This window comes from Myotis yumanensis, unplaced genomic scaffold (assembly GCF_028538775.1).
Source record: "Myotis yumanensis isolate MYYU_CA2020_CCGP unplaced genomic scaffold, mMyoYum1.0.hap1 SCAF_1, whole genome shotgun sequence".
In the NCBI taxonomy this organism is placed as follows: Eukaryota; Metazoa; Chordata; class Mammalia; order Chiroptera; family Vespertilionidae; genus Myotis; species Myotis yumanensis.
Window position 1 is genome coordinate 51,828,620 of NW_027223752.1, and position 12,736 is coordinate 51,841,355.

Genomic DNA, 12,736 nt, shown 5'->3' on the forward strand with positions numbered 1-12,736 from the left:
TCTCTTTCTCTCTCCCTTCCTCCCTTCCACTCTCTCTAAAAATCAATGGGAAAAGATATCCTTGGGTGAAGATTTAAAAAAAAAGATAGGGTCTCGGTTATTATAAAAACCATAAGATCAAATGGAATAAAGGGTCAGTAAACTGACAAGGAGAGAAATGGATTCAGTACAGAAGAAATTGAATAATCAATGACCTTGGAGATTTCAGACAAATCTGATTTTCTATTGAAGGCAGAGATATAAATAGCACAAACATAACATAGACACATAGAAACAAAAGCCACCAGCTTAACTTTTTGTCTGAAAACTTGTTAGGTCTAGAGAACTGTTCAAACCACAGCTGCTAATGGTTATGGATTTGGCAATCAAAATGTCTTTGTTTTAAAAAAAAGTTTTAACTGCCTTACTATTGAGGTTACAAACCACAGCCTTGATGCATTGTTGCAGTTAACATCCTCCCTGCTGTTTTTGAGAGCTTACATCTGCTGCTGGCAGATAAAACGCTGGCAAACGGCATGGGCTCCTTCCAGGGGAATACAAAAGTTTTAACTAGATGGCTCTCATCTACCTCAGTGTCCTGAGTTGAGCCTACAGTGCTTTCTATAGCACTCCTACCTTGTCTAGGTTGATCCCCTGCTACTACTTAAGAGGGTGGAAGGTCTAGAGGGGGTTTTATCCTGGTACAAATCAGCAATGCCAACCATACTATTCTTAGAAGATAAAAGGAAGACAAATTCTTAGCTCAGGGGAAAGCACTTTTAGCGCATATTTTAAAGCCACTTCTAGTGTAGTGCACTTGACTTTTAACAACCACTAATAAAACATTTACTGTGGGTTTTTTTTTTTAAACTAAATGATCACACTATGCTGAAAATAGTGAGGGCTTAGTATATTTTAACTAATCAAAGAAAGGCCAAGAATTCGAGGTCAGGAAGTAAGTTACTGAGTTTCTCTGGGGAAGAGAAAAGTTACGAACAAGATGGAGAAGCAAAATGTGGGCTAAGTCACATAGGAGATTGGTTTCAGTTGAAATAAAATTAGTATATCCACAGGGGTTTTCAAAGAAAATGCAATTTAGCTGAGTGATGAGAAATGAGTGCGGAAATGCAGAAAGAAGACTTAAGTCAGGAAAGTGTCTTCTGGATGATTCTCCCTCAGTGAGCCAATCTATGAGGATGAGAGAAAACCAAATATATTCAGACTAGCACTTCCAAAACGTACATACCACAAGATACCAGTTCTGAATATGCAAATAGGGAGTTTTGGGGGGTAGAAGAGGGAAGAAGAGGCAGAGATGTGGTCAAAAAGTTTTGTGAACAATGAAAGTTATATCCACCAGATATATCAGAGAGTTACATCAGAATCATAATACACACTAGCATATTAAGGGCTCTGAGAAGTTTTTCAGTAAATAAATTTATTTAATCCAAATACATTTTCCAAATGTATGTGTTCATGGAAACCTCACAATCTCCCTACCCTCGTTATTTTTCAGAGAACACCTATACCATGGAATAGTTTGGGAAATGCTAGTGTAGGGTTATAATACGTAAACTCTCAACTCATTCTTGCAGAAATGAGAATAAGGTTGGTAAAACAGACGAGGCAATCACATTTCGTATATCATAGAACCCTAGCTCAGAGAGAGACAGACAGGTAGGCTACCAACGGTGCTTGAGACATTTTCCAAAAGCAGCCAAATACCAAAGCTACAACTTTAAAAGCTGTAAGATCCTTATCTGATAATCATCAAATAGGGCTAATACCAATTCTGAATACATTCATGTGCTACCTTCAAACATAGAATAGAAACAATAGGGAAAAGCCATAGGAAAAATAAGCATGGGATTCCTGTGTTTAATGAAGCTTGGAGGCTTCTGGCATTTTGAAATATTCTAATGTCATACATTAGGGAAATTCATAAAGAGAGTTGCCATGACCTCCAGCTAGAAACATATGGAAGGATTCCTCCACATCTATAAGCTACCTCCAGCTTTCTCAGGATAAAAGACAGAATAGGAGGAATATTATGCTACCCTGAAAGACAAGAATCTGGAGAAACCAAAACAATGTTTTGTTAATTAGATTTCTAATTCCATAGACTAGGATTATAGTTTCCCAACCTTTTCTACATAAATTGTGGCAAAAAGAAGACTGGCTACAAATCATTTGATCTTGTATCAGATAGTGGTTTGCTTGACTGGCAAATGAGAAAGTAAAGGAAGATCCCTTGCCAAAACCACCACCCACACTGCCAGAGGCTGCTGGTTATTTTTTTTAGAATGCAAATAACCTAAGAAGAAAAGTTATACTACGCTGTTAATGACTGTGAGAGTCTCTAAAATTGTAAAGCTTACACCAATATAAGAAATTCTTACATTATTTCTAAACTGAAAAAAAAAACCACGCTAGAGTAAAAAAAAATGACACTGAAAAAATGGGTAAAGGGCCCATTAGATGGATAGGACAGGCACAAGTGTGTGGAAAATGAAGAGCCTCCACATGTCTATGGTTTTGTGTAGATCTAGATCAGTGCTAAGAGCAGAAAAAAAGGCTAGGAGTAAAGAGTCATGCCAAATTAGATACATTGTATTCATATACATAAAGTAATCAGAGAAGGGCTGAGGAGGCAATCCACAAGAAAATGAAAGACAGAAAACTAGAGAGATTAATAACTATTGGCTAAAATATGTGAGGAAAGGATAGAAAAGGTGATATAGGAATAGTGTTTTTTAAAATTGCAGATAGTAATAACACTAGTGAAAGGCAAATAGATCTGGAAAGCAAAGAATTTACTGAGAAAAACTGAAGAACACTTTCTTTAGCACAGTGGTAGAAGCCCTACTGCTTAAAGTAACTATTTAAAGTACAGGTAACCCACACTGGTAGGTAAAACTTCATGCTTCAAGGATGATCCTTCTGATTTTGGATTTCTCTAGTCTGAGTCTAAACAAAAGGCTCTAAATTTCAGGTTTTCCTTTAGCTCCCTCTGCTGTTCAAAAATGTACTTTAGTTATGTCAGTTCTATCTTAAATGATCAAAATAAATAAAAACACACACATATATACACACGCACACCAAACTTAGCACTGTCCAGGCAATCAGAGTTCAAACATTTGCTTATTATGAATTCTCTGGCCCAGAACAAATGTTCCAGAATAAGTAATAACAAATTCAATCATTCCCACCACCTAATTGAAATTCAAGGGATAATGGAAGCTTTATTCACCAAAAGCAGCGAACTTTTTCTAAGGGATGAGGATCCTATATGTGTTAGCTGGATTGTGGCAAAAGCTTTTTATGCAGAAATGTATATGTGCCTATTCTCCATATACCAGAAATCAAAGCATCACTATACCATACTTTTTCTGTTTCTACCCTGGTCTTTTCTCTCCCCAGTATCTCCTAATTAAAAGTTTCTCTTTACATGTTTAAATCCAATTGCTAGCACCTTACTATCTTCAGGATATCCTGTGCGGAAAGATCTATGGTGGCGAAGCAAGCATCTGTCCAAGAGAAGTATTCTTACTCACCTGATCCTTAAATTGATTCTGGGACAAGCAGTCAATTAGGTCCACACAGCCCAGAAGACAACCTGATGGATAGTCATTGGGAAATTCCACATCTGAATCAAGAATAAAGAATGATTAAATTTCCTTTTTTGTGACCCTAGAACTCACAAATCTGTTTTCAATTCTGAACAAATCACTTTCTCTATTATCTATATGTAGACATAAGGAAAACAATGAGGTTTTTATTTGGTTCAACTGTTGATATTTTAGCAAAAAAATTTGAGTGGCTGGTTTAGTCCACTCTCCACATCTAAGCTATAGGAAAATTACTCGCACACCATTGAAGTTCAAAGACCCCACAATTTCACTTCAAACAAATCAATTCCACTACACTCAGCTGGATCAGACTGGTGTTTAGTGATGATGGGTTTTGGAAACAAGCTACAGGTGTCAAGAGAAAACCCATAAATATTTTTTTTTTAAATTAAGAATGTCAGAACACACAAATTTAAAACAAGCCTGTTATATCAGTCAAAACAGAAATACATTTTTATAGAAACATGTACTTTTGATTTCTTTTATATATACATATATGTATATATTTTATTGATTTCAGAGAGGAAGGGAGAGGGAGAGATAGAAACATCAATGATGAGAGAAAATCATTTTGATCGGCTGTCTCCTCCCCCACTGGGGATCGAGCCTACAACTCGGGCATGTACCCTTGACTGAAATCTAACCCGGGACCCTTCAGTCCTCAGGCCAACGCTCTAGCCACTGAGCTTGGATTTTTAAAAACTTCTATAGGTGTTGCCCTGGTCAGTGTGGCTCAGTTGGTTGGGTGTTGTCTGTGCACTGAAAAGATTGCCAGTTCGATTCTTGGTCAGGGCACATGCCCTGGTTGCAGGCTCAATCCCTAGTGGGGATGTGTAGGAGGCAACCGATCAATATTGCTCTCACATCAATATTTCTCTCTCTCCCCCTCTCCCTTTCTCTCTCTAAAAATCAATAAAAAGTCTTTAAAAACAAATAAAGAAAAAACCTTTTATAGGTGTGTCTGTAATTATCCTCTCATTCTATCTTAAAAAGAACTGTATGATCTGAATAAAAGGAAGGAAAACAAGACACCCAAGGGTGAGAAGTGTATTTTAAGATACAAATTTATTTTTTTTCTTTCTTTTTTTTAAAAAGTTTATTTATTTATTTATTTAATATATTTTATTGATTTTTTTTATTGCTTAAAGTATTACAAAGGGTATTACATATGTCTCCTTTTTTCCCCCCACCCTTGACAATCCCCTGGCCTCCCCTACCCCCCCAGTGTCTTATGTCCATTGGTTATGCTTATATGCATGCATATAAGTCCTTCGGTTGATTAAGATCCAAATTTAGTGTGCTGAGGGTGATTGCCAAAATACACTGCTTAAGTCAACCAACCTTGATGTGTCCAAATCCAATAGCAGATGTCTATTTGGGTCACTCCGGATAAAAATTTTTATTTGTGGTTCTTCCCAATCTAAAGATCCCAGAGTTTATAGCAGTCATGTATATTTACTATGATTTATTATCATAGTAAATATAGATATAGATATAGATATAGATATAGATATAGATATAGATATAGATATATAGATAGATATAGATATAGATAAAATTTTCTCAGATAAAACTAAGACTGCCCTGGCCAGTGTGGCTCAGATAGACTGTCAACACATACACCGAAAGGTTTCGGGTTTGATTCCTGGTCAGGGCAAATACCTAGGTTTCAGGTTAGATCCCCTGTCAGGGTGTGTATAGGAGGCAACCAATTAATGTTTCTCTCTCACATCAATATTTCCTTTCTCTCTTTCCCTTCCTCTCTCTCTGGAATAAATGAAACGTATCCTCAGGTGAAGATTAAAAACAAACAAAACAAAGTAAGACTAATTGGTTAATTTCTGGTATTGGGAACTAAAATTTTTATTTGCACTATTTGGCAAATTAACGCTTTCGACAGCTATCTATGACTTGCCACTAAACAAGCAAATACACAAAGTTTAAAGTCACTTTCATACTTTCAGCCAAAAAAAAAAAAATCATAGGAAGAAGAAGTGAAAGTCAATGACTTCTCTCAATAAAGTAAGACTAAAAGGAGAATATATGGTGGTTACCTTTCCCACGAAGAAAACGATATGTAGTCTGGAGTTCTGAGACTTCTTGAGGGGAGGGTCTTTTGGCTGTGGCTGCTATCCAAAGCCGTCCTCTGTGAGGAGTGTACCAGCTTCTGCCCTCCACCCTTAAACAAGTATAAATTTAGCAGGAAGAATCTAAATTCTAGTGTCCTGGAGGGTCTCATAATATACAATAAATTATCCAGTTGAACAAAGAGATCTGTAGATGATACCTCAGCAAGAGAAGCATTTTTTGTGAAAAACAATTCTCCCACAATACTCTTCACATGAGTATGAATTGTGTTCCCTTTCCCCAGTTATGCTTATTATCAGAACAAGGACAATTCATCTCTCTCAGCTTCTATTTTTTAAAAATATGATCTCTATAACTCAGATTGGGGGCTTTCATTAGCCTTGGGACTTTTATAATCCAAATCTTCTATTTTCATGGTATCCAAGTTGTCCCATAAAAATGGAAATCTTTGCCTTTCTTTGAGTCAAAGGCTAACCTTTTCCCTGAAAGATTTGCTAATTGTTCTCTAACCTGACAGAAAAATTCTCACCCACATATAATTCCTCAAGAATAGTTACTTTTATAATTATTATTTAATATGATTTAAGTAAATAAAAATGTTTATAATCTTTACTCTTTAAATTGCCACCACATTCATTTATATTTTCCAAGTATTTTATAAAAGGTTATGTTCTTTGGAGGAATTAAATAAGCTCTTCATTAGTTTGAAAGAATCTTTAAATGGAGTAACAGAATGCATTCCAGAAAATTTCATTACTCCAAGGATTACAAAAAGATATTTCTCTTTTAATTCACACCAATAAAATAAGGTACCTAGACGATATACCCCTATGATGCTATTCTTAGAATAGGAAACAGAGATGTTCTCATATCCTTAGTTTTCCAATGTAGATGAATTGGAAGACTGCTGGGCACAAAATAGGTACTCAGTAAATGAGGAATGAATCAATATATTTCTTCCCTCTATATCAAATAACCTTAAGGGCTACTGGGGAAGTGACCTCACAAGTATAGCAAAACCACCCACGTTATTTCTGTGGGATTAGTGATTGTGGGTTGGATGCTGCTCATCCTGTTCTTTGCAGTGAGAAAATCTGAATAAATAGATCCAAAATAGGATAAGAGAAATGTAAACATTCTGATTCCCTCAGCAGAGAACAAGCTGTCTAGTTTTCTACTTTAAAAAGGGAAGGCAGCCGAAACCGGTTTGGCTCAGTGGATAGAGCGTCGGCCTGCGGACTGAAAGGTCCCAGGTTCGATTCCGGTCAAGGGCATGTACCTGGGTTGCGGGCACATCCCCAGTAGGAGATGTGTAGGAGGCAGCTGATCGATGTTTCTCTCTCATCGATGTTTCTAGCTCTCTATCTCTCTCCCTTCCTCTCTGTAAAAAATCAATAAAACATATTTAAAAATAAAAAAAATAAAATAAATAAATAAAAAGGGAAGGCACCTAATTGCAGAGAACGAATGAGGAAACAGACACCTGCAGGCCTGGCTGCCCTGGAGCAGTAGCAGAGTGCTACACACCTGCTCTAACAGCACTACACACCTGGACTATGACACAGATAGACAAAGCAGGATAGCCTGATCTTCAAGAGGAGGGGGAAAACGGTAATGCACCTTAATGAAGGAGAAAAGTCACAATTCATCATGAAAACACCAAAGCACTAATAATTGTTCCTAAATATTGATAACAAATTTTCTTTCAGGAAAGTAGAAAAATGATTCTTACACAGTGAGAGTGGAAAAAGCATTTTGAAACCTGACCTCTAGTACCATTCCTGCCACTAGTAACTAACTTTGAAATTCAAAGCAAGCTGCTTTACCTTTGCCTGCCTAAGTGCCCTCATTTGTCCAAGATTGTAATAATACTGGCCCAATCTATTTAATAAAGCTACCTCTTTAAAAATGGTAAAATGTTATTTAAATACAAAGTATTATCCCGTTATGAGTTAGGACACTGCCAGGCATATGAAATTCTAACTGATAAAATAAGAAGGAAGAAAGAGATATCTGTATTCCCATATTCGCTACAGAATTAGTCACAATAGCCAAGACATGGATTGATGAATGAATGGATAAAGAAGATGTGACGGGGGTAGTGTGGGGATAAGGACACATATGTAATATCTTAATCAAAAAAAAAAAAAGAAGATGTGATATATATATTTATATATATTTATTTATTTATATATATAATGATATATTAGTCACAGCCATAAAAATAAAGAAGATCCTGCCCTGACTGGTTTGGCTCAGTGGATAGAGCGTCGACCTGCGGACTGAAGGGTCCCGGTTTCGATTCCGGTCAAGGGCATGTACCTTGGTTGCGGGCACATCCCCAGTAGGGGGTGTGCAGGAGACAGCTGATCAATGTTTCTCTCTCATTGATGTTTCTAACTCTCTATCCCTCACCCTTCCTCTCTGTAAAAAATCAATAAAACATATATTTTTTAAAATAATCAATAAAAATAAAGAAGATCCTGACATTTGCAACAACATGGATAGACATTGAAGGCATTTTGCTAAGTGAAATAAAATAAGTTAGACAGAGAAAGACAAATATTGTATGATCTCACTTATATGCAGAATGTGAAAAAAACCAAACTCGTAGACACAGAAAACAGATTGGTGGTTGCCAGAAGGAAATGGGGAAAGTAGTTAAAAGTTACAAACTTTAAGTTATAAGAAACTTCTGGGGACATAATGTACAAAATGGTGACTATAGTTAACAATATTTTATTATATATATTTGAAAGCTGCTAAGAGAATAGATCTTAAAAGTTGTTATCACAAAAACAAAAAGTGTGTAACTGTGGTGATGATGTTAACTAAACTAATTGCAACAATCATTTTGCAATATATATACGTATATCAAATCATTATGTTGTATACCTTAAACAAATACAATGTTGTATGTCAATTTTATCTTTCTGTAATGTTTTTATTGATTTTCTTTTTTTTAGAAAGAGAGGAAGGAAGAGGAAGAGAGAGAGAGAAACATTGATGAGAAAGCATCATCGATCAGCTGTTTCCTGTGCGTCCCTACTGGGGATCAAGCCTGCAACCCGAGAATGTGCCCCTGACTGGGAATCAACCAACCGAGTCATACCGGCCAGGGCAAATGTCAATTTTATCTTAATAAAATTGGATAAAAAAGGAAAAATAAATGTTGTAATGAAAAGTGAAAGAAGAAAAACACAAACATAAATACATATTAGGCCTCACTATATAATTTTCATAGGAAAAAGAACATAAACACTCCAAAATGTTAACAGTAGCTGTTTATAGGTGATGGGATTATAGGTGATCTTTCTTTTTCTAGCTACTTTTCTGTATTTTCCAATTTTCTATTTACATTTATAAAAGAAAAAAACCGAACTATCTTTAAAAATTGAATTGAGAAGAAACATATGAAACCATGGAATTATAAGCTATTACTATCACCACTAACAGGTACAACAACTCTACTCTATTATACTTCTTCTATTCCTTACTACTTCTCCCACTTTTTGTAGGAAAGGAATTTGTGGTAAAATAGTTTCTCAATATGGTTACTCAGATAGATAGATTAGCTGGATGATAGATAGTCAGATGAATGAAAGAAAAACAAAACCAAATAAGCTAATGTCTTAAAAAATTAATAAATATTAAAAACCTTGAATTTCAAATAGGATCAAACCATTAAAAAGTTGAGTGCCTTATTACAAAGACAGCACCAAGAGAAGTTTTATCAATAGACTTCCTACAAAGATAAAAAAAAAAAATTGGTATTCTATTGTTTGTTATGAGTAAAATCCTTAGCCATTTTAACCTCAGTTTTTTAAAGCTATTCAGTAAAAAAAATAAAAAAGAAAAACTATTATCAAGTCAGTAACATGAATATATTGCTTAAAGTTTTATGTACCAACGAATATTATAAATCATCACTAGATTGGGGAAAATAAATTCTAATCCATAACTCTAAATCAACTTGATGTCACTGTAAAATCTCTCACTGTCAAGATTCATTTCTGTTCTTACCTTTTAATACCTCTGACAAGCAGAGAAGCCCAGGGCTGATGCATAGAGAGGCACCAGCCACCATCAAAGCCTTCCTGAAATTCTTCGTCCTGGATTCGCAACTGGTGCCGATATGAGTTGAACTCTGGTTCTGATCCTGCTGAATGAAAAGCCTTCTTCTGTGTGGCTGCACCTGTCTGGTCTATCCACTACACAGGGGGAAAAAACAACATATAATTCTGAAAAGGAAAGAACCCGGAGTAGATCTAAAAAATGAGATGAATGCTAATAATGAAATCATAGTGGGAACATATTCTTAGAAAAATTTATCCCATCTTTGAAACAAGGACAAAAGAGCTAGAGAAGGTACAAATTCAGTAGAAGCCCAGGTATGATAACAAGGTTCCATCTTAGAGGATAGAATGTTGAAATCTCCACACAAAGTTTCCTAATTCCAGCAACAGTACAACTATCACACCAAATAACTGGTCTGTAATTATTTCCATTTTATACTTATTAATAATCTATATTGGATACATTATGTTTCTCAACATAAATATATCAGCCCAATGAAGATTTAACATTTTGATCTGTACATTCTTCACGTGCTGAGGGGCAGAATCACATGCTGGTACCATGATAAAGCCAAACAGATCTTGTCAGGGGCAGTAGTTCTGATGACTGGATGCAAAAAGTATTATTCTCTTACCCTGCATTAAAGAACTGGCCCCTAAAGGAGAGGATGGAGCACTACAGAAATGAGGCATCCATCATGTAAAGAGAATAGAAATTATAGGGTACAGGTAATTACAGGAGCCTGAAGAGTCCTGACAGTAGTTCAGTCAGAGACAAAGGTTAGTGTTTCTTCCATCCAGAGCAAGAAGACTGAGTGCTCCAAAATTTAAGGGGGAAAAAAGAGGCTTTATTAGGATGGTGAGGTTAGGTTAGTTGTCTTAATTTTTTTACTTTTTACTTAGTAATTTATAAATGGGAAAAAATGCTAGAGTGGTAGTCTAGAAACTCTAAGCAATCATTTAACCCCTAAAGGTGTCACTTTGCTGTAAAATAATGCGGTTGGACTAAATAAATCCCTAAGAATCTTTCCACAATAAAATTTTATAAGTCCAATCAACTTTGTATATTAAAAAAAAATCACAAAAACATTCAAGTACTTAACTATATGAAAAGGCATAAAGCAGCAACATATAAAATATAAAAAAGATCATGGTTCTTGCATTCAAGGAAGTTACAATCCTAATAGAAGACAGACACATAAATAACTATCCAAAATATAAGGCAGAGAGATGCAAATCAAAACAACAATGCGGTACCATCTCACACCTGTCAGAATGGCTATCATCAACAAATCAACAAATGACAAGTGCTGGCAAGGATTCGGAGAAAAAAGGAACCCTCGTGCACTGCTGGTGGGAATGCAGACTAGTGCAGCCACTGTAGAGAACAGTATGGAGTTTCCTCAAAAAACTAAAAATGGCCCTGGACGGTTTGGCTCAGTGGATACAGTGTCAGCCTGCGGACTCAAGGGTCCCCGGTTCAATTCCTGTCAAGGGCATGTACCTTGGTTGCGGGCACATCCCCAATAGGGAATGTGCAGGAGGCAGCTGATCGATGTTTCTAACTCTCTATCCCTCTCCCTTCCTCTCTGTAAAAAATCAATAAAATATATTTTTAAAAAAACAAAAATAAAAATGGAACTCCCATTTGACCCAGTGATCCCACTTCTAGGAATATATCCCAAGAAACTAGAAACACCAATCAGAAAGGATATATGCACCCCTATGTTCATAGCGCAATTACAATAGGTAAGATTTGGAAACAGCCTAAGTGCCCATCAGCAGATGGGGGGTAAGGGAGGCCAGGGGATTGTCAAGGGTGGGGGTGGGGGGGATAAATAAATAAATAAATAAATAAATAAAAACCTGTGGTACATCTACACAATGGAATACTACACTGCTGTAAAAAAGAAGGAATTGTTACCATTTGCAACAGCATGGATGGAACTGGAGAGCATTATGCTAAGCGAAATAAGCCAGTTAGATAAATATCATATGATCTCACTCATTTATGGAATATAATAAACAACATAAACTGATGAACAAAAACAGATCCAGAGACAGAGAAGCATCAATCAGACCGTCAAACCTCAGAGGGAAGGTAGGGGAGGGTGGGGTAAGGGGGAGAGATCAACCAAAAGACTTGTATGCATGCATATAAGGCTAACCAATGGACACAGACACCAGGGTGGTGAGGGCATGAGTGGAAGTGGGGGGGGGGGGGGCAATGGGGTATTACATATGTAATACCGTAATCAATAAAGAAAAAAAAAAGAATGCACACAGAACCTAAAAACAAAACAAAACACCTATATAACATATAAGGCAGAATTGAGTAAATACTACACAGGGATATAAACTCTTCAGTAGGAACACAGAGGAAGAACTGATCCATTACAGGGGAAATACATAATTTCATAATTATGTTAATATTTGAACAATTCTGAGGCCCACATTCTGTTCTTCTCTATTACAGTTCTTGTTTATATGTTTATATTACTTGTTTCTCTATTCTCACAGTCATTTTGCTAAATTAATCACTTATTACCTTTCAATAATACTATTGAGCCCTGTTAAGTGGTCTCATCTACCTTTTTAGCCTTTAAGAAACTGTCTACTGCCCTCCTAGTGCTACACCACTAATTTAAGCCCTCAGAATCTCCCCACTGAGTTACTACAATAATCTTTTTAGCTATTTCCCTGCTTCTAGTCTCATTCCTCCCTCCAATCCATTCTCTACATAGGCATGGATATTAAGTCAATCTTCAGCTAAAATCCTTCAAGTCCTCTTCTTTGTCTACTTTAGGATAAAACCAAACTCCTTAGCATGAGACATAAAGGCTTTCATAATAAGATGCTGCCTACTGTACTGGCTTAAGTAGTATCCCCTCCAAATTTACATCCACCAGAACCTTACTTGGAAATAGAATCTCTGTAGATGTAAATGAGTTAAGGTCATACTGG

At 36.2% G+C, this 12,736-nt stretch overlaps 1 protein-coding gene across 2 annotated transcripts in view; it reads right to left on the reverse strand.

Moving 5' to 3' along the window:
• TRIP4 (thyroid hormone receptor interactor 4) overlaps positions 1-12,736 on the reverse strand; it is a 67,763-nt gene that overhangs the window by 15,539 nt on the left and 39,488 nt on the right. For both annotated transcript variants that reach the window (XM_070421092.1, XM_070421084.1), the window contains 3 exons: positions 9,720-9,907; positions 5,663-5,787; positions 3,534-3,625 (listed from right to left, as the gene is read on the reverse strand). In XM_070421092.1, the coding sequence (XP_070277193.1) occupies positions 3,534-3,625; positions 5,663-5,787; positions 9,720-9,907 (405 nt within the window). The remainder of the gene's footprint in view (positions 1-3,533; positions 3,626-5,662; positions 5,788-9,719; positions 9,908-12,736) is intronic.